Source organism: Carassius auratus, unplaced genomic scaffold, assembly GCF_003368295.1.
Source record: "Carassius auratus strain Wakin unplaced genomic scaffold, ASM336829v1 scaf_tig00007761, whole genome shotgun sequence".
NCBI classification, from domain to species: Eukaryota; Metazoa; Chordata; class Actinopteri; order Cypriniformes; family Cyprinidae; genus Carassius; species Carassius auratus.
Window position 1 is genome coordinate 69319 of NW_020523876.1, and position 23368 is coordinate 92686.

Below are 23368 nucleotides of genomic sequence, written 5' to 3' on the forward strand. Positions count from 1 at the left end.
AACAAAACTAATCTTTTTTAAATTAAATCAATAAATAATCTATATATCTGTTAATCCATCTACTGTATCCATTGAAAACACACACACACACACACACACACTCATACACACACACACACACACACACAAACACACACACACACACACACACACACACACTCACTCACTCACTCACACTCACACACTCACACACACACACACTCACACACACACACACTCACACACACACACACACACACACACTCACACACACACACTCACACACACACACACACACACACACACTCACACTCACACACTCACTCATACACACACACACACACCCACACACACACACACACACACACACACACTCATTATAATGCGTGGCAGCAGGTGTGTGGCTGTTTGAGGAGCTGCGTCTCGTTCTTGAAGGAGGTGCCCTTTAGAAAGGCAGGAGTGTTGTCTGTGTGATGTTTAACTGCTTCACTGTGTCTCAGCCGCTCTGATCCGCGGGAACCGGAACAACTGCACACAGTTCTCACACAACCTGGACTGGCTCGTCAGCAAACTGGAGCGACTGGAGTCGAGTTCAGGTACAGCTTCATCAGTCTGAGAAACATACAACACTGTTATTCTTCAAGCACGCACTGCACTGATCAAAAAGGACAGTAAAGACATTTAGAATCTCTATTTCAAATTTCTATTCATCTGTGAATCCTCATAATCTGTTTTCTGAAGATCATGTGACACTGAAGACTGGAGGAATGATGCTGAAAATACAGCGGAGCATCACAGAAATAAATTACACTTTAACACAGATTCACACAGAAAACAGATGATTTACATCAGAATAATATTTCACTATTTATACCATATTTATAATCAAATAAATGCAGCCTCTGTGAACAGAAGAGACTTCTTACAGAACTATTACTAAAATCATTACATTACAAAAAAGGTCAGAGATGTGAAATCAACATCGAAAAGTATTTATGTACTTTTTTTTTCAGAAGTGTGCGTATTTATTTATGTTTTATAATTTAGATTTTTTTCTGTCATGTTTAAATTTGTATTTATTTATCAATTATGATTTTTTTATAAATTAAGTTTATTTTATTTTTTAATTGTATTTAGATTTTTTTTTTTTTTTCATTTTAATTATGATGCTTAAATATTTGGTAATGATATATTTAATAGTTTTTACTGTATATTCTTAAACGATTAAATGCAGCCTTGTTGAGCAGAAGATACTTTAAAAAAAAAAAATCTCAGCTCTAGTGTAAATGACTTTAAAAACTCGATGGTATTTCTGTGTTTTCTGTGGTGTATTTCTATAGCAGTGTTTAGACTATTATGAGAGTGTGTTGATCAGCATCTGCTCTGAACGGAGGTAAATCTGGGTGTTTTGGGTGTCTCTTTCCGTCTCAGGGATCTTGGAGGTTCTTCACTGTATTCTGATTGAAAGTCCCGAGGCTCTGAACATCATCCAGAGAGGACACATCAAAACCATCATCTCTCTGCTCTACAAACACGGACGAAACCACAAGGTCAGTCTGACGCCCCTGACTCTCTGGGTAGTGTACGGTAGTTCTGGGGAGTCATGGTGTGTGTGTGTGTGTGTGTGTGTGTGTGTGTGTGTGTGTGTGTGTGTCTCAGATCCTGGACGTCCTCTGCTCTCTGTGTGTGTGTAACGGAGTCGCTGTCAGAGCCAATCAGAACCTGATCTGTGATCACCTGCTGCCCAGACGAGATCTGCTGCTGCAGACGCGATTGGTCAACGACGTCCAGAGGTCAGAGCTGCTCATAATGTGGAATAAACAACAACAGCAACAAAAAAATATTTATTTATTATGAAAAAAAAAATATATATATATATATTTGAGAATTACTTTTATTAAATATAAATATTTTTTTATGATATATATATTATATTAATTAATTTGTTTTAATTATTTAATATTGTGTATTTTTATTTATGTATATATTCATGATAAACAATGTTTTTTATTATTATTATTAAATATAAATGTGTTTTAATTATTTATTTAAAAAAAAGTCATTGATAATGATGATAAATAATTGTTTATGATGATTTATTATACATTTGTTTTATACATTATATATATATATATATATATATATATATACATTATATATATATATATATATATATATATATATATATATATATATATATATATATATATATATATATATATATATATATATATATATATAATTGTTTTTAATAATTTATTGTAAATTTATATATAATTATTTTATTATTGATGATTCTATATATATGGTTATTATGTATACATATACATTTATTTATAATTTAATTTATATATATTTTTTCTTTTATTAATGATGATTAAACAGATATTCTGCTCCCTGTAGAGGTTTATCTGTGTGTGTTGTGTTCGTTTGCAGCATGAGGCCCAATATCTTCGTGGGAGTCAGCGAAGGCTCCGCCCAGTACAGGAAGTGGTATTTTGAGCTGATGATCGATCACGTGGATCACTTCCTGACGGGCGAGCCGTCGCACCTGCGGGTGGGCTGGGCGTCCACTAAAGGCTATGCTCCCTACCCGGGCGGCGGAGAGGGCTGGGGGGGCAATGGTGTAGGGGACGATCTCTACTCCTACGGCTTCGATGGACTGCACCTGTGGTCAGGTACCACAGCACTGCGCGCCCTACATAGACAGCTGACTTCTGAGGCAGCACACGGATGGCTGGTTTCCAGAAGGACGGAACGATTCGTGACGGGAAACCCTGATCCGGCTTGTTAAATTAATAAATAAATAAATAAATAACCCTGAACTAATAAGAATAAAAACATGGCAGCCATAAATGTTGGGTAATATGAAAAATTCAGGGCTGGAAAAATTAACGTGTTGATAACGCATTTACGCGAATTCTTTTTAGTTGCGCTAATTTTATTAATGCAGTGCGTTTTCTATTTTAGGGTTTCCGCGGGTCTTTAGAAAGACTTAAAAGGTCTTACATTTAGTTTAATCATATTTATGTCTATAAAAAGTCTTAAATGGTTGAAGAAAATCTTTATTATGAGTAAAGGAGGTCTTAAATTTGGAAAGGGAAAGACCAGAATTGTGATATGGCTTAGTGCGACAATTAAACTTCAGAAATAAATGTAAAAAGCAAACACGCAGTTGTAAATGTGAACCGGTGGTTTATAAAAATCTAAACAATGAAGCCAGTAAAATATATTTATATGTTGTTTAGTTAATTAATATAATAATTAATTAATAATATTTGTAAAAATAATAATTGATACTTTTTAATTTTTGCCATTAATCGTGATTAAATATTTTTATCAACTGACAGCCCTATTCAAATTTAACTTAATTTTAAGTATTTAAATAAATTTACTGGTTGATTATTTAAATACATTAAAATATTAGGTGATTATTAAAATGTATTTAAAATGTAAATATTGGGTGATTTTAGTTCATTAAATTCAAATATTGCCTCATTACATAATATATTGGGCAAATGTTAAATAATGTAATTAATATAAAAGTTATTTTAATTTATAAAAGTTAAATAAGTTAAATAATTAAATTTTAATTCAATTATTGAAACGCAAATATTGGGTGATTATTTTAATAATTTAAATTAAAATTAAGTTCAAACTCAGTTTAAATTGAGCTCATTTATTTATTTGTTGGTATTTAATGCAGTATTTGTAATCATTATTTCTACAGCTATTATATTGCTTCTTCTAACCTTCTCTGTGATTCTCTTGTGATGTGTGTTTTTATTGGTCTGATGTGTGTTGTTTCTGTGATTGGTCCTGATGCAGGACGCATCCCGAGGACAGTGGCGTCTGTGAAGCAGCATCTTCTGGCGTCTGATGATGTGGTGAGCTGCTGCATGGATCTGAACGCTCCCAGCATCTCCTTCAGGATCAACGGGCAGCCGGTGCAGGGGATGTTCGAGAACTTCAACATCGACGGCCTCTTCTTCCCCGTCGTCAGCTTCTCCGCCGGCGTCAAGTACGTCAGACTCCAGCGTGTGCTGTAGGTGAGTCACTGACGGACGAGCGTCTCACGTCTCTCTGTCGTCTCAGGGTGCGCTTCCTGTTGGGCGGTCGCCACGGAGACTTCAAGTTCCTGCCACCGTCGGGTTATGCGCCGTGTTACGAGGCTCTGCTGCCCAAAGAGAAGATGAGGGTTGAGCCGGTCAAAGAATACAAGAGAGACGCGGACGGAGTGAGAGACCTACTGGGAAACACACACTTCATATCACAGACCTCCTTCATACCCAAACCTGTGGACACGTCTCAGGTACACACACACACACACACACACACACACACACACACACACACACACACACACACACACACACACACATAAACACACACACACACACACTCACACACACACACACACACACACGCACACACGCACGCATGCACACAAACACAACACACACACACACACACACACACTCACACACAAACACACACACGCACGCACACACACACACACACACACTCACACACACACACAGCACACGCGCACACAAACAAACACACTCACATAAACACACGCACACAATCACACACACACAATCACAAACACGCACACACACTCACACACACACACACACACACACACACGCACACACACACACACAGCACACACGCACACAAACACACACACTCACATAAACACACGCACACATAAACACACACACTCACACACACACACACACACATATTTAAGATCAAATTATTACTATTTTTTGTGCTATTTCCATTGTCTTTATCAAGAGAAAATCTTTAAAATAAATTCCTAAAATGTAATTGTCCTAATTATATATATATAATATATTAATTTGGGATAACATTTAATTCAAATTAAAAAAAATTAGCTGTTTTTATTGTATTTGTTAGCATATTGATCTTTTTTATCGAAATAAAACTCCTGTTCAGTGTCTTTTTTGTTTTATTAAACCATTTAAATTGTAAGTTATTTACATTCACCTGAAATTTAATTTTAATTAAATGACATTTAGATCTTGTTTTAACCATAAATCTAAACACATTTTGCAAAATTAAAACAATTAAAGAATGACATGATCTGTTATTCACAGAGACTGAATCTTTATACAAAATAATAAAAAAAAGTTCATTATTTTACTCTTCATTTATTACCTTTTTTTTCATGTGGTTGTGATGTGACCGTGTGGCTGTGAACATGCAGGATTCCATTAAAACAAATTAATTCAATCAAATGGAAAATGTAATGATCTGCTTTAAAATGAATGAACAGAGAGAGAGCAGAGTGTCGATCCACTCTCTGATGGCGTGTGTTCGTCTCAGATCGGGATGCCTCCTCATCTGGAGAAGGTTCGGGATCGTCTGGCGGAGAACATCCATGAGCTCTGGGGAATGAACAAGATCGAGCTGGGCTGGTCCTACGGGAAGGTACCGCTCCGACAGTCACACAAACACACACCGATTTACAGAAGTTGAGTATCACGTGACCTGTGCTGGTCGTTTCTTGAGTGCATCGTTTTGCTTTCTCTTTTATAATTTGCTCTTCAATTAAACAGAGGGTAAGTGACTTATAACCATCCTCCTGTCATTGTGCCGTCCAGATCAGATCCGTCATGCTCATGTAGTGTCATTAGTGTGATTGATTTACAAATAATTAAACACATTCGTTTCAGATTCGTCTCAGGTGTCTTTAACCCTCATAATGCATTCAGAAGTTCCAGTTTCACATTTAAGGAATATTTATTTTATAAAACAGTCATAACTTAGTATTCTTCAACTAAAACTATTGTGTATCTGATCGGCAGCTTCTCATTAATAAGTGAATGTGAAAAAAAAATTAAGTTTTGAATGTTACCGTGTTATTACTGCATTTACCCCTGTATTATTCATTAAAAAAATCATAAGTTCTTTCACATTTAAAATTTCACAATATATAAATAAAATTCTAAATTATTGTCTCTCTATGTATATTTCATTGTGTGTGTGTGTATATATATATATATATATATATATATATATATATATATATATATATAATTAATTTATATGTATTGATAGTTACAATATTACTGGGGGTTTTTTGGATTTCTAAACAAATAATCAAATCATCTTGATGAGCAAAATATACTTTTTAAAAAACATTACAAATCTTTCTGATACCAAACTTTTGAACATAAGTCAATTTATATACACATGTATAATTTGTGGAAAACTTTTCTTTGACTATATCATTGTGTGAAATGAATAAGAACATATATTCTCAGGAATTAGCATTATTAACCTCATTGGAATGAATTGATTTACTTAAATTCCTATGAATCATTAAATAAAAAACTGTCCAAATGTTTTAAATCTGAGTATTTATTTATAACAAAATAACATAAATGTTACTCAAATTAATTTTCAAACAAAAATTAATTTTACTTGCATAAACTTTCATTTTCAGATGAAAATACGTAATCAGTTTTTAATGCTGCAATAGCTCATCAATACATGACATGTTCATGTTCATCAACAAAATTCAGCCCAAAGGTGTGTGAGACAGGGAAAAAAAAGCTAAATATGTTATATCAAAGTATATTTTTTTTGGCACTAATTTACCTCCATATATAATTTTACGCAAAGTATTTTTGACACTAATGACGCTCCATACAAATACGGGTCAAAATGACCCGGACACAAAACGTTTGCTTAAATGGTTAAATCTCTTAAAAAATTATTGTAAAAATCTGAAAAAAATAATTATGTGTATTTTGAGGGTCTTTAAACATTTACAAAGTTTGTTTCCTTACAAAAAACTATGTTTTTTTATGTTTATGTGTCTCTTCTGGGTCTAAATAAGCCGCATGCATTATGAGGGCTAGACGTGTTTCGGGCCCTTAAAGACACAGCTGAATGTGTTTGTGATGCTTTTATGATAAGCTCAGTCATTGATTCTCCCTCATCTTCATGTCTGGTCTGTAATTGAGCAGGAGTTTCACTCTGAGGGCCGTTTGCCATGAGCTGCTGATCTCAGTGTTTAATGTGTTTTTAACGAGCGCTCGTTAGCGGACGCCTGACCCCGAGCGTCAGCTCTGCTTAAATATCTCTGATTCTCCATATCCACGACTCTTCTTTCGTTTGATCTGAGTCTCTCACTCATTTTGCAGTTACTGGGTCATTCGTTTAAAAACGAATGGAATTATTATTGATTCTTTTGTAAATTTGTTCTGTAACAAACTGTAAATCTATAAGAACGTGTGTAATAGATCTAATCTAATGTAGGATGGCAGGATAAGAGCTTTCAGACGGTGTTCAAGCCTCGATGCATCAATGCATCTTTAATATAAGTGACTGGAAAAGAGTTCAGATAGAAATGTTTCATGCAACTCAAGAGACTGATCCGGAGAGAGCTTCAAATTCTGAACTATTTTGTTATTTATTTACATTTTTTTTAGCTCAATAATGTAGTTCTGTAATTACAAATTGTTTCATGCCACTTGAGAGTCTGAACCAGACCACTTTAATTTTGTACAATTTTGTTACTTATTTAAATATTAATCATATTTTCATGTTTTATTATTATTATTATTAGTTTGCATATTTCTTTGTTTATTTACTTGCATATATCAAGAGACTCAATCATAATGCTTTATTTATTTTTTAATGCAACATTTATGTTTATAAAGGTTTTTCTCTTTTATTCTCAATCAGATAAAATAGAAAACTTTTTTCAGGAAAAATTAAATTTCTAAAGTGCTTTACACAATACAGATTATTTCAAAGCAGGGTTATCATAATAAGCTAAAATTATAATAACTATAAAATAGTTATAAAAATAATTTTAAAAAATACTTAAATATAATTAAAAAATATATAATAATAAAAATAATAAAAAACACATTGCATTTTCATTTAGTTTAACTTGATTTGAACTAGAACTAAAAATGAAAAAAACTTTTTGAAAAATTATAATGAAAACAAAAAATAAAATATTTAATATTTAAAAAATATATAAAATATAAAAAAATCTTAAAATAACATGCAATATGTTAATACAAAAGTATAATAGCATCTCAATAATATTGAAATAACCTGTTTCAAACCAGCTTTACATTAATGAACAAGAAAAATATTCTTGTTAATTTATAAAACCAACCCTGTTTCAGCTGTAAAGCATCTCTACATTCAGATCAATTCAGTTGTGAGTGCATTAAATCAGTAATGTAACACAGTATCAGTTTCTCAGATCAGTCTCATGTAAATGAAGCCAGCGGTCGTGTGCTGCATGTGTGTGTTTGTTTCTGGTTGATGAAAATCCTCATCAGCTCTAGTAAAGCTCCCAGAAACACTCGTGATGTTCCCTGTGTAGTAAGCGTGTGCAGATCTGCTCTGTGTGTTCTCGTGTGTGCGCCGCTGATTCCCGTCTGTTTGTTCTCAGATCAGAGAGGATAACAAGCGGCAGCACCCGTGTCTGGTAGATTTCTCCAAACTGCCAGAAACCGAGAGGAACTACAACCTGCAGATGTCCACCGAAACACTCAAGTGAGAGCCGCGTCATTCTTCAGGATTATTAAGACATTTGGGCAGTCAGTTGATTCTAAATATTAATCTAATTATTCACACTATCTGTTAATTAATCGCACATCAATTATGGCTGAGAAACCACCCAAACATTTTTGAACAGGAAGTCTCTTCTGCTCACCAGGGCTGCATTTATTTGATCAAAAATACAGTAAAAATAGTGAAATATTATTCTAATGTAAAATATCTGTTTTCTGTGTGAATCTGTGTTAAAGTGTAATGTATTTCTGTGATGCTCCGCTGTATTTCCAGCATCATTCCTCCAGTCTTCAGTGTCACATGATCTTCAGAAATCAGAATAATATGATGATTTACTGCTCAAGAAACATTTCTCATTATTATTATTATTGATAATAATATTTAAAACAGTTGAGAAAATTTTTACAGGATTCTTTGATGAATAGAAATATCGAAAGATCAGCATTTATCTGAAATAAAAATCTTTTTTTTAAATGGTAATACAGTTTTACAATATTACAGTTTTTTTCTGTATTTCTGATCAAATAAACATAGGAAATGAGCAGAAGAGACTTCTTTAAAAACATAAAAAAACTTTTGACTGACTGTGTATTTTAAAGTCATCATTGTGTAAAATAAGAAAAGCATAGAATAGAATTCACAAAAAGTAGCTTTAGAATTTTTTATTTTATTTTTTGGGTGAACTATCCCTTTTTAGTCAGGTTTTATTAACATTTTTTTAATAGAAACTCAAACTGCCAGCAGTGAAGTCATTGAATCATTCGTTCATTCGATTCGTTCAAACGGCTGATTGATTCAGGAGTGAAGTAAATGAATGGGCCATTGAATCACTGAATCACTGATTCACCCGATTCGTTCAAAGCACAGATTCATTCAGAAACAAGAATGAATGCTGGTTGTGTGTTTCAGGACTCTGCTGGCGTTGGGCTGTCATGTGGTCCAGGTGAAGGTCAACGCTGAAGAGGAGCTGAAGAAGCTCAAGCTCCCTAAGAAGTGAGTGACTCAACAAGACGATTCACATGCCACACATGATCTGCTGGTATTCATGATTGGAGTCATTTTAATAGCTTGACTCTTTCATCATCACCCGAGTGTGATTGAAGTATTGTTAATATACGGTTATAGTTTTTTATTTATAGATTGATTTTTATTTAATTTTTATATTTTGTTTAGTTTTTATTTTAGATACATTTTTAGTAAATTCATTTTGTGGTTTTGTCATTTTATTATTATTTTTTTTATATATATATATATTACTATTTGTGTTGAAATTATTTTCAGTTCAGTTCTAGTTTTAGTTCATTTTTAGCTTTTATTCATTTATATTATAATGCAATTATAGATTTCATTAATAATTTTAATTACATTTAATTGTATATTTAAAAAAAACTTTTTTTATACGTTTTTGAGTTTATTTATTTATTTTTATTTCATTAGTTTTTCCAGTTAGTAATTTTAGTGCTATTACTTTAGCATTATTAATATACTGTTATGGTTCTTATTCATATTTTTATTTCAGTTTTAGTTTCAGTTAATTTTTAACTTTTATTAATTTATATTATCATTCAATTATATATATTATATAATATTTCTAATTAGATTTTTTTATATGAAATGTTTTGTTTCAATTTTAGTAGTTATTATTAAATTTGTTATTTCACTTTTATTAGTTTGTTTTTTAAATAATACTAATTAGGTTTTATTTTATTTTTTTCACTTGTAATTTTTTTCCTGTTTTTCCTGTTTATTTAATATATTTTAGTCTAGTGTACATTATGTCATAGTTGCAGTGATTTTCCAGCTGGTTTATCTGATGACAGGCGCTCGTTAGGCCTCATTGTGTGTGTAGTCATCTAGAAAGTAAGGGCACTAGACTGTAGTTGTTGATTCATTAGTGTTTTGTGCAGTTATATGATGTCTAACGGCTATAAGCCATCGCCGCTGGATCTGTCAGACGTCAAACTGAGCGCCGGTCAGGAACTGCTCGTGGACAAACTGGCAGAAAACGCTCACAATGTCTGGGCCAAAGACCGCATCAAACAGGGCTGGACCTACGGCATCCAGCAGGTCAGAGAGCATGCTGGGAAATAGTGATGCTGCTCTCATAATGCAGATAAACGGCCAGTTAATTCTGTCCAATCTCTCTCTGCAGGATGTGAAGAACAAGCGAAACCCTCGTCTGGTGCCGTACGCTTTACTTGATGAGCGCACCAAGAAGTCTAACCGTGACAGTCTTCGGGAGGCCATTCGCACGCTGATCGGATACGGATACAACGTGGAGCCGCCCGACCAGGACGCAGGTGAGAACCACAACACTTTAGAAATGAGAAACAAGGAGACACTGTCACAAAAATCTGGACCTTTTTATCACTTCTCACGTACCTATTAGGTGTGTTTTTTTTTTTTCAAGTCAGTTATTTTTTCAATTGCATTCCTCAATTACTTATAGACTTGTTTTTTTTTTTCTTATTTCAGAATTTTCTTTTTTTACTTCTGAATTTCTTCTATTTTTTTCTCAGACTTTTACAATTCTTGTTTTTTTTCACAGATTTTTTATTATTATTATATCTCAATTATTTCATTTTTTAAGGCTTAATTGTAATCTATCGGTGACTGAGACTTCACTCTTGATAAATAAATCCTTCAATTCCAAAAATCTGGAACTTTTTATTACTTCTCAATTTTTTCAGCTTTTCATTAATATTTTATATTTCTTCAGGTTCTATTGTTATTTTTTTGTTTATTATTTATTGTTATTGGATGAAGGAAAAGAAAACTACTCTTTAAAAAAACTCTCTCTTTTTTATTTTAAATAATAAGCCATTAAGCCATTATATATTACCTTTCCATTGCTTCTCAATGAATTTTTGCTTTTTTCACATCGCTCTTGATTGATTCAACTGTTTAAATCTCTTTTGTTTTTATTGTTATTCTTGTGTTTATTGTTTTTATTACTTTTTTGTGCTTTCTGTTTTCTCAGTGTCTTATATTCTCTCCTCTTAAGCACTTTGGTCTTCATTTTATGTATGAATTGAAATTAAAATATTATTTATAACAATGAACCGTAAAAGTCATCTGTACATAGGATATTTTTCTTTAAAATAACAATAGAATATGCTGTTATAACAGTTGAAGGTTAATTATCTGCATCAGTGTTTTAGTGGAGTTTAGGGAGTGAATTAACTCTAATCTTAGAGTTTAATGAGCAGTAACGATGGTTTATTCAGTGTTTCTCTGCTTCTGATTGAATTGATTCTCTGCTTCATTCACTCGCTGATTTTCTGATAATCTGAACATTGATGGAGGGTTTTAAAGAAACTCTGAGTTTCAGAGCACATACTGATGCCTTCACAACTTGAATTAATGAGATCAAAGAGCAGATAATCCACTCAAGCATATGGAATGCCAAAGTTGCTAAAATAATAAATAAATAAATACATCAAAATACATAGCAAAGACTCAATTTTTTACATTTCTGTGTATATTTCAGTGTGACCAAAAGTTAATCTCAGACATGCTTCACCTCACAGGGTTTAACATACAGGAACAGTAAGAGAGCAGCACCACATTTGGATGCTCCAGCTGTATGTAATGTGTTCGTTGTGTCTCAGGTCATGTGTTAGAGCGGCTGAGCATCGATAAGATCCGTTTCTTCCGTGTGGAGCGCACGTATGCGGTGAAGACGGGCCGGTGGTATTTCGAGTTCGAGGCGGTGACGGGGGGAGACATGCGTGTTGGCTGGGCTCGGCCCGGCTGTAGACCAGATGTGGAGCTGGGAACGGACGAGCAGGCCTATGTCTTCGACGGTCACCGGGTGAGTGGGAAACTCTGAAAGCAGATCTTCTGGTAATGGAGAACGCTTGGGTTCCTGATATCACAGGGGCCCAGTTCCAAAAGTTGACCCATCACAACACCTGACCCATCAAAACACGTCACATGACCCATCACAACACATGACCTAACACAACACATGACCTAACACAAAACATCACATGACCCATCACAACACCTGACCCATCGCAACACATTACCCAACACATCACACAACCCATTACAACACATCACATGACCCATCACAAAACATGACCCATCACAACACATGTCCTAACACAACACATCACATGACCCATCACAAAACATGACCTATCACAACACATTACCCATCACAACACATGACCTAACACAACACATCACATGACCCATCACAAAACATGACCCATCACAACACATCACATGACCCATCACAAAACATGACCCATCACAACACATGACCCATCACAACACCTGAACCATCGCAACACATTACCCAACACATCATATGACCCATCACAAAACATGACCCATCACAACACATCACATGACCCATCACAAAACATGACCCATCACAACACATGACCTAACACAACACATCACATGACCCATCACAAAACATGACCCATCACAACACATCACATGACCCATCACAAATCATGACCCATCACAACACATCACATGACCCATCACAACACCTGACCCATCGCAACACATTACCCAACACATCACATGACCCATCACAAAACATGACCCATCACAACACATCACATGACCCATCACAACACATGACCCATCACAACACCTGACCCATTGCAACACATTACCCAACACATCACATGACCCATCACAAAACATGACCCATCACAACATATGACCTAACACAACACATCACATGACCCATCACAAAACATGACCTATCACAACACATTACCCATCACAACACATGACCTAACACATCACATGATCATCACAAAACATGACCCATCACAACACATCACATGACCCATCACAAAACATGACCCATCACAACACATCACATGACCTATCACAACACATTACCCATCACAAAACATGACCCATCACAACACATCACATGGTAGCTGTGAGCGCTCACCTCTCATGCACGCGGCCCGCTCATCTCCCAGGGTCCAGAATCCGTTTACACACTTCTCATATTACCAAATCCTAGCTTTTTGAATGAGATTACGTGTTACGTGATGTCACGTGTAAGACCAGCTGGTCGAATAGCAGCATTGCTTCGCAGTGTTATTTGATAAACAACATTAACATCTCCTTCCAGTTATTCTTTAAAACATTCTGAGCCTGGTCTGAGCCACAACAAATCCATAAGCGTTTTTAACAAGATGTTAACATGATTAGCATGATGCTAGAAACATACTAACATGATTAGCATGTTGTAAACATTGAGTTAGCATGATGCTAGCATGTTTTGAAAAATATGCTAACATAATTAACATAATGTTAGCATTAGCATGTTTTAAGCAAGTTACTAATGTTTACTATTATCCATATTTGTAAACGTTTCTATTAGTTATTAAAATGTTGTAGCACTTAGTTAATAATGCTAACATTTCAGATTATTTTAATCATGTTTCATCAATGACTTGCATGTTCTAAAACTTAGCTAATCACTATTAGCATCTCAGAATCCCTTTTTCTTTTGATCAAGACATTTTCCAGATCTGATGAGGTTCTGTGTGTTTTCATTGATCTGAAGGCATGTGTTGATGGTTTATTATGTGGTTCTCAGGGTCATCGGCTGCACTCGGGCAGCCGTCTGTTCGGACGCTGCTGGCACGCTGGGGATGTTGTGGGTTGTATGATCAACTTGGAGGACAAATCCATGATCTTCACCCTGAACGGAGAAATCCTGATCACCAACAAGGGCTCTGAGCTGTGCTTTGCCGACTTTGACATTGACGACGGTTAGTTATGTCGAGCTTTATTCATAGAGACCAAGTTTTACAGGTGTGTAGTTGGTCCAAAGTGCTTTTTTAGTAAAAATATAATCAGTAAATATACATAAATTACATGCATACATCCATCTATAACACAAGTGTTGTCAAACACACACAGCTTCACTTGCTTAGAGAACTTGATCTGATCGGATTTCAATGCCTTTGGTATAAATTAAACACACAATATTTGTATGATACACATGTGCATCCATGCATATTATGCATTTATTTATATATTCATTTTTTACATGGTGTGTGTTCTTTTTTTTGTCATTGTATATTTATTTCTGTATTTTTGTTTTACAATTCTTTGTATATTTTGCATTTAATTATATATATATTTTTGACATTTCGTTGTATTTATTTATTCGTTTGATTTTTATTTAATTGTTGTAATTTTTTATACACTGTTTTATGCAACTGTTTTTTGTTTTGTTTTGTTTTTTTCTTCATTTTTCTTGCCCCAGCTTCTTGTTTTAAAAGAACATACATCAATACAAAAACGAAACAGAACTCGTCTTGTGATTTTATGGAGTCCATAATGTTTTTCTGTGTTATTTTATTGTTGAAAAACGTTTGACTGAGGGACATCAGAAAGACAAAACGATCTAGAGTTTGGTTATTATGTTGCATATTGTGATCGTTCTCAGCCATTAGATCACCGTCGGCATCTCTGGTTTTCCAGGTTTCATCCCGGTCTGTAGTTTGGGTCTGTCTCAGGTGGGCCGTATGAATCTGGGGAAGGACGCCAGCACCTTTAAGTACTACACCATGTGTGGCCTACAGGAGGGCTTCGAGCCCTTCGCCGTCAACATGAACCGTGAAGTGACCATGTGGTTCAGCAAACGCCTGCCTACCTTCTGCAACGTGCCCAAAGACCACCATCACATCGCGGTGAGCCTCGAGACCTTCCTTTCGCTCCCAGAGAGTCCCGTCAAACCTTAATGAACTGCTTTTTGTTCCTGAAAGAGCTGTTCTGGGTACCTCCAGGACCTCAGAGGGCTGTTCGCATCGATTCGGATGGAAATTTGCCAGATCAATATAAATGCATCTGTTTGGCCTCGTATCAGGGTTTGTGTGGCTATAAAATGGTCTTAATAAGCCTAAATTCCACAGATTGAGGCCTTAAAAAGCTGCAAGTCTTAAATTCATTAAATGATGTTCTCCGTATACTTGTCTTGCTTTGCAATATAAATATCTTAACATCCTTAAATCAAGAAACATTTACTAGAGATGCAAAATGAAATGAACTGAAGAAGGCTTGTTTTCTGTGAAATTGAACAAAGTGAGTTTATAATTAAAATAAGAGCAAATATCTGCCAGTGGGGTTTGAAAACTTGAATTACATGGATTTTTCTGAGCACACTGACAGATATTTAATCATAAACCCACTTCATTTTGATCAGTTTCTCGGAAAGCAAGACTTCATGTCTTGTGTCATTGTGCTTCTCCAGTAAATGTGTCTTGATTTAAGGATCTTTAGACTTTTGTACTGGAAAACAAGGCATAATGCAGTGCCATCAGAAGGTACAGCATTTCAAAGTTAAAGAGATAGTTCACCCAAAAATGAAATTGATTACGAATCCAAAAATATCCTGGCTCTTCCAAGCTTTATAATGGCAGTGAATGAATGTTATTTATCAGTAGTCCAAAAGAAGTCCAATAAAGTGCATCTATCCAAAAAAAAAAATGCTCTGGGGGGAATTTTTCAGGCTTCCAGTAGCGAATATTTGCATTTGTGTAAAAAAAAATATCCATATTAAAAACTTTATAAGCCATAATTTCCTGCTTACGCTTACTGTTGTATGCACTTTTATGTTGTTACATGATGTTGCATATAGTGTAAGCTCCAATGAGAAGTAAGAGAGCAAAACAAAACACCAGTCACAAATTAGAAGCACAAAACGAGGATTTGTAAAGATAAATATGGGAGGATTTTGATAATGTAAGAAAACTTTGCTTCCTTTGCTCCTGTAAACAAACATTGGTTCTCGCAAGAGTAGCATATTCTCACCAGAGTTTGCGCTATGCTAAAGTCATCGTTGCAATTAACACAAACACAACATTTGGCACAAGCTAGAGATTAATGGTATAATGTTTAAAATATGGACATTTGAATTCGATTTGGTACAGGAGGCCTTTATTCACCCCCCGGAGCCGTGTGAGGCACTTTTTATGATAGATGGATGCACTTTATTGGACTTCTTTTGGACTATTGTCAAATAAAACCCATTCACTCCCTTTATAAAGCTTGAAAGCCAGGATATTTTTAAATAACAACTCAGAATGTATTTGTCTGAAAGAAGAAAGTCATACACACCTAGGATTGCTTCAGTGTGAGTAAATCACGGGAGAATTACAATTTTGGGGTGAACTATCCCTTTAAGGATTTTTTTATGAAAAAAATAATAGAAATCTTTAGCATTTTCAAACTCGAAAATACAACACTGTGCTTGCTAGACAAGCTTGAGGTATTCGCCCAATCACAATGCACTGGATAGCTGGCCAATCAGAGCTTGTAAAAATCAGAATTAGACGAGAAACAATAATGTACAGTATGTGGAAAATAATGTATTTTTTGAATCTTAAACCGCATAAACACATTTCATTACACCTAATAATATTCTTTTTAGCAGCAACATATGACCCCTTTAATTTATTCCTTTAGTTTTCTTTCATTGGTCTGGAAAAGTTCTTGAAAACGTATTAAATTGATCAAAGCTGCAGATCGCTGTGTATGCACGGTATTTGAATCCCACCGTGTGTGCAGGTCACCCGGATCGACGGGACGGTGGACGGTCCGCCGTGTCTCAAAGTCACCCATAAGACGTTCGGGACGCAGAACAGTAACGCTGACATGGTGTTCTGCAGACTCAGCATGCCTGTGGAGTCTCACTCCAGCTTCAGGAGCAGCTCTTGCACACACATCAACGGCCTGTGTGAGGACGAGCCGCTCAAGCTCAGACACAGGTCAGAGAAGAAGACGGCATGAGATATCAGGGTGATTCCGGCATTCTGATCGAGTCATTCAGAGCTCTTGTTCCTCTTTCCTCTAAAGGCATCCAGTGAAGTCCACCAAACACTCGGAAGAAGTCAGGAGAACAGATTACAGCACCATCACCACAGTAAGTCCTCAACATCGAAGCCTCTTCTCCTCCAGAACCGTTTTGAGAATAAAGGTTATTTATATCTAATTTAGGTACTTTTTATTAGCATTTTTTGTTGTCAGCGTTTTTGTCATTATAACATAGCATTATAACCCACAACGATAACTGTAATGATACATGTAATGATATATACAATAATTAGAATGATAATTAAATACTATTATAATTACTATAATAATAATAATGATAACTACAATCATGACTATAACTATAAGGATATAAATAACTATGATAATCATAGTTATAATAATTTACAAAGAAGAAATAGTAGTAACAATAACTAAAACTATAACAAATAACTAACAACTATAATGATAACTAACAATAGCTGCGTTTACATGGACCCTACTAATCCGATCGTAATAATACTAGAAACACAATCAGAATAAAAAAAGTCACATCAAACTAAATTTTTTATCAGATTTTAAGAAGTGGTTAATCCCTTTTGTAATCCGAGCGAGAGGAAATGTTAACACTTGATCCGATTGAAAACCGAAACTGGAAAGTACTGCGCATGTGCAGTGACGTAGAAATAGCGTAATGATGTATGATGCGTGGAACGAGGTGTTCTTCCAGGCGAATAAAGTGTCATAAATAAGTGTCCTGTCATTATAAAACTCCACTTTCACTCAGCGTATGTGAAGTGGAACAGGACCACGTCCCAACAGTCCTTGTTTAAGACTCTCATCAACAGACGACTAGTTTTGGGTGCGGGAAGGGGCACTTTTACGCCTTTTTTTTAGTAATGTTAAGCAGCACAACAAGGTTGTCTGTCATTCTCTTTGTTGTTATTGTTATAGTTCTGATGTTGACTCTACTATCCGCTAGTGATTGGGTATAATTATTGTTATAGTTGTTGTTCTTGGTCTTTTTGGGCCTTTATTGACCCTCAAGTTCCAAAAGGAGCTCTGTATAGTGTTTGTGAAGTCATATGACTCCTCATGATGTGTGATTTGAGCGTGACGTCTGCGTCTGTCTCCTGCAGTACTATCATTCGGTCAGGATATTCGCAGGTCAGGACCCATCTTGTGTGTGGGTCGGATGGGTCACCCCTGACTACCATTACTATAGCAACCACTTCAGCCTCAGCAAGAACCGCTCAGTGACCGTTACCCTGGGAGATGAGCGGGGCCGCGTGCATGAGAGGTGAGTGCTCACAGTTACCATGTGATGTGTTGTGATGGGTCATGTTTTGTGATGGGTCATGTGATGTGTTGTGATGGGTCATGTGATGTGTTGTGATGTGTTGTGATGGGCCATGTGATGAGTCATGTGATGTGATGGGTTGTGATGTTTTGTGATGGGTCATGCAATGTATTGTATTGTCATGTGATGTGTTGTGATGGGTCATGTGATGTATTGTGATGGGTCATATGATGTGTTGTGATGGGTAATGCGATGTATTATGATGGGTCATGTGATGTATTGTGATGTGATGGGTCATATGATGTGTTGTGATGGGTAATGCGATGTATTATGATGGGTCATGTGATGTATTGTGATGGGTCATGTGATGTGTTGAGATGGATCATGTGGTGTGATGAGATGGATCATGTGGTGTGATATGATGAGATGGGTCATGCAATGTTTTGTGATGGGTCATGTGATGTGTTGTGATCGGTCATGGGATGCGCTGATGCCTCTGTGTCATGTGACAGCGTGAAGAGGAGTAACTGTTACATGGTGTGGGGTGGAGACATCACCAGCACCGCTCATGCAGCCGGCCGCAGCAACGTGGATTTAGAGATCGGATGCCTCATCGATTTGGCCACGGGTCTGTTATCATTTACCGTCAATGGGAAAGAGCTTCCCACAACCTACCAGGTACTTTCAGCTCATCATCTAACACTACTGTAACTATAACCATAACTATTACCAACCATAACTGATAAAGAACTTCCCACATCATAACAGTCCCCAACAGCTCATCACTTAACACTGCAGTATCTATAACCATAACTATTACCAACCATAACTCACAAACAGCTTCCCACATCCTACCATGTACTAGGCCTGGGCGATAAAAAGGCATTGGTATATATCGACGATACACCATCATCAATAATTATAGAAATTGGTATAGAAATTGAAAGGTTGGCTGCATTGTTAAAATACGCTATGCTAAGCGTATAAAAAAAAGAGAGAAAAAAAGAGAGAAAAAACATACGTTGCGTAGTCTATTAATAAGTCGCATTTTATTATTTCAATCAGAAATAGGCCTAATATTTAGTGAAATGTAAACAAACATTATAATAAACACTAACATATCCAATCCATAATTTATTTATAAGTTATTTCTATTGCTTGAATATTACGTTATCATTTTATTGATAAAAAAGTAACTCTAGTCTGATTACAAGTATTTTAAAATGGAATATATGATAATTACAAGTACTTATTTTTTTTTTATCTGATTACGTAATCCAGATTACATAACCCAGCTCTGATTACATAACATAATGATAACTTTAACAATATCTAGAGCTGTAACTATATCTATATAATGATATCGGTTACGATTACCATAATGATAACTGCTGTATAATGATAAATGTAGCAATAGCAGTATCTGATACTGGAAGGATAACTTAATTAAATTGATGTCTGAAAGGAGTGTGTGTTGTTCAGGTGGAGCCCAGCACAAAACTTTTTCCCGCTGTGTTTGTGAGGCCCACAAGCTCAAGTCTCTTCCAGTTTGAACTGGCCAAAATCAAGGTGAGCACATCCTCATAGCTTCATATGCTCGTATTAGTGTTCATGAGCTGCTCTGCACTGTGTGAAACTCTCTGATCTGAGTTTTTGTGACTCCTCTCCTGCAGAACGCCATGCCCATATCGTCGGCCATCTTTAAGAGCGAACACAAGAATCCCGTTCCTCAGTGTCCTCCACGACTGGACGTCCAGACCATTAACTCGGTGCTGTGGAGCCGAATGCCCAACACCTTCCTGAAGGTGGAGACGGCCCGTGTCAGCGAGAGACACGGATGGATGGTGCAGTGTGTAGAAGCGCTGCAGATGCTGGCCGTACACATCCCCGAGGAGAACCGGTACACACCTGCACACAGTCCCAAAAAAATCAATAACCAAATAAAACAACTGTATAAATTGTTAACACATATTACATTTATAAATTATTTCTATTTATCACATTGACTTGTATATGCAAATTATATTGATTGAATATGATTAATGTGTTCTTAAATATAAATATACATTATTAATTGGTATTATGTTTATATTTAATTTAAGTGGAAATTTTTAATGTCATATGTCAATGTCATAAATTGTATGCTTTTTGAATAATAAAAAAAAAATTCTATAAACATGAATTATATTTGAAATATAAATAGTAGAAAAATGACATTTGCAAGGAAAATCATTTAATTTAATTTACAATTCAAATTAAATACATTTATAAAAATATAAATCTATGATATTATTTTAATAAACAAAGTTCATCAGTCTGAAAAGCAAGGTGTGCTCTGATTGGCCAGCTGTCCAGTGCGTTGTGATTGGCTGAATAGTACTGATTGACTTTAGTAGTTTGTGGATTAGTGCGTACTGGAGACGCAATCCGTTTCAAACGATTCAGTTTGATTTGGTCAACTAGTTCGACTGGTTCACTAAGAAGATTCGGATAAATAGAAAGATTAGTTAGCGATCCGGACATCACTAGCGAGACAAAACCAATAAAACCCATTACAAGCAAGGCATTTGTTGCATCCAATGGGGACATAATTACTGATTATAATGACTTAAACTGTCTTTTTACGTGTTGTGTTACGTATCGTAAATAAACATAAATGTAAACATAAAACCATGTCTGCATTTGTGATCGGAGAAATGCTAATCAACAAGCACTACTCTACACTGATCAAAACCCGGGTTTGAATCCGGCAAATTATTTAAATATAAAAAACTTAACGTTACTTTGAGTCAGAAGCGCCAGACTGTCATTGCGAATTCAGCCTTTATTCCACAGATATAGACGGTTTAATCGGGCGCACGCGCCTGGACCTAAGTTAACTTCCGGTCTGTGTTGTGTATATGGTCTGGCTGCGTGCCATCAAACGCAGTTAAAGCCAAGGTGATGAGTAGACTGAAGTTGGGCTCAGGTGGCTGTGCTGCGGGATGTGTTTCCCATACATTTATTTATTTTTGGAGATTCGCCACAATTTTAAAACTGATCGATTTTCAAAAAGGCTTTGTTAAATAAACATGAGTAACGTAACATTACGTAACGTACTGCACTTTTAATAATAATAATTCCTTACATTTATGTTTAAATATCAAAACGAGGCATGGGTGTTTTTATATCGCTGTATTTCTGAAAGAAGACTTGCATGTTATATGCCTGATAAAGCAGCGTGTGAGCGTACCAGCTCTGCTTTGTTTACAGCTGTTACTGGGGAAACCTCTATTTCTCGCGCTTTATGTCTATGCTTTAAAACATCTCCTGCTGGCAAATAATGAATTAGCACACAAAAGCGCTCACGCGCATTAACGTTTGTTTATGTTGATGCCGTTGAAACCGTCTATATAAATAAAATGTTTATTAAAATCAAATACATTTATATTTAATAATAAAATAATTTATAAATATATTTTTTCCGTTTTTTAATGCTTATAAATATATTTTTATGTATTTTTAGTCATGCATTTTTTTTAAATAGACTTTTATATTTATTATAATATATAATATTTAAATTTGTTAATCATTCGCCCAATTTAATTATTTATGTAATCAGGTGTATAATTAATGCTGTGTCTGTAAGTTGAGGAGATGATTAGTGAACGCTCGTGCCGCAGGTGTGTGGACATCATGGAGCTGTCGGAGCAGGAGGAGCTACGTAGGTTCCACTATCACACGCTAAAGCTGTACTGCGCTCTGTGTGCTCATGGGAACACGCGTGTGGCTCACGCGCTCTGCAGTCACCTCGACCAATCACAGCTGCTCTACACCATCGATAACCAGTACCTGTCAGGGCTGCTGCGCGAGGGCTTTTACGACGTCCTCATCAGCGTGCACCTGGAGACGGCCAGAGCTGCCCGCCGCATGATGAGCAGCGAGTTCATCATCCCCATCACCGCCGAGACGCGCAGCATCCGCCTCTTCCCCGACGCCTCCAAACAGCACCGGCCTCCAGGTGTCGGGCTCAGCACCTGCCTCAAACCCAGACTCAGCTTCGGCCCGCCCTGCTTCATCAGCAGCAAGCGCGAGCAGCACCTCTTCAGCCCGGAGATCCCGCTGGATGTGCTGAAGGAGAGGGCCATCTGCATGCTGACGGAGGCCGTGCAGGGCGGAGGAGACCACATCCGTGACCCCGTGGGAGGAAGCGTGGAGTTCCAGTTCGTGCCGATCCTGCGGCTCATCGGCGCGCTGCTCACCATGGGAGTCCTGAACAGCCGTGACGTGCACAAGATCCTGCTGCTCATCGAGCCCGGCGTGTTTGGGGAGCGCAGGGACGACGGAGCCAAAGAAGGGCTGACGGGAGCCGAGGAGAAGGCGGTGGAGGCCGGAGAGGAGGAGGAGGCCCGAGACGGGAAAGTGCTGGTGAAGAGCCTGCTGGAGAAGAAACTCCCCGAGTCTGTCAAACGACAGGTGAGACGACTGGCTAAAGCTTTATTATAAAACAGATTCTTGATTCTGATTGGCTGAGCTGCGTTTGAATCTGTTGTGAATTATGCTACAAGGTAACATACAGCTTTGTTTATGTTTGTGTGTTGCTCGGCAACCACTTTGTAGCAACCACAACTGTTTCTGAGGAGCTACATTGTTTGGTTTGTTTACTAATATTCTTACAGTTTATTTTTGCTATGTTTTATTGTGTGAAACCTTACTATGTATATGGAATAA

The 23368-nt window shown here is 36.3% G+C and overlaps 1 protein-coding gene across 1 annotated transcript in view; it reads left to right on the forward strand.

Annotated features, from left to right (window-relative positions):
* LOC113071634 (ryanodine receptor 3-like) overlaps positions 1-23368 on the forward strand; it is a 108697-nt gene that overhangs the window by 26844 nt on the left and 58485 nt on the right. Inside the window, exons 16-36 of the mRNA XM_026244942.1 lie at positions 480-575; positions 1411-1529; positions 1639-1772; positions 2416-2657; positions 3808-4000; positions 4075-4291; positions 5335-5439; positions 8432-8535; positions 9463-9546; positions 10461-10620; positions 10706-10853; positions 12165-12367; positions 14138-14312; positions 15031-15239; positions 17116-17315; positions 17404-17470; positions 18498-18658; positions 19171-19336; positions 20141-20227; positions 20332-20558; positions 22321-23113. Of these exons, the coding sequence (XP_026100727.1) occupies positions 480-575; positions 1411-1529; positions 1639-1772; positions 2416-2657; positions 3808-4000; positions 4075-4291; positions 5335-5439; positions 8432-8535; positions 9463-9546; positions 10461-10620; positions 10706-10853; positions 12165-12367; positions 14138-14312; positions 15031-15239; positions 17116-17315; positions 17404-17470; positions 18498-18658; positions 19171-19336; positions 20141-20227; positions 20332-20558; positions 22321-23113 (3890 nt within the window). The remainder of the gene's footprint in view (positions 1-479; positions 576-1410; positions 1530-1638; positions 1773-2415; positions 2658-3807; positions 4001-4074; positions 4292-5334; positions 5440-8431; positions 8536-9462; positions 9547-10460; positions 10621-10705; positions 10854-12164; positions 12368-14137; positions 14313-15030; positions 15240-17115; positions 17316-17403; positions 17471-18497; positions 18659-19170; positions 19337-20140; positions 20228-20331; positions 20559-22320; positions 23114-23368) is intronic.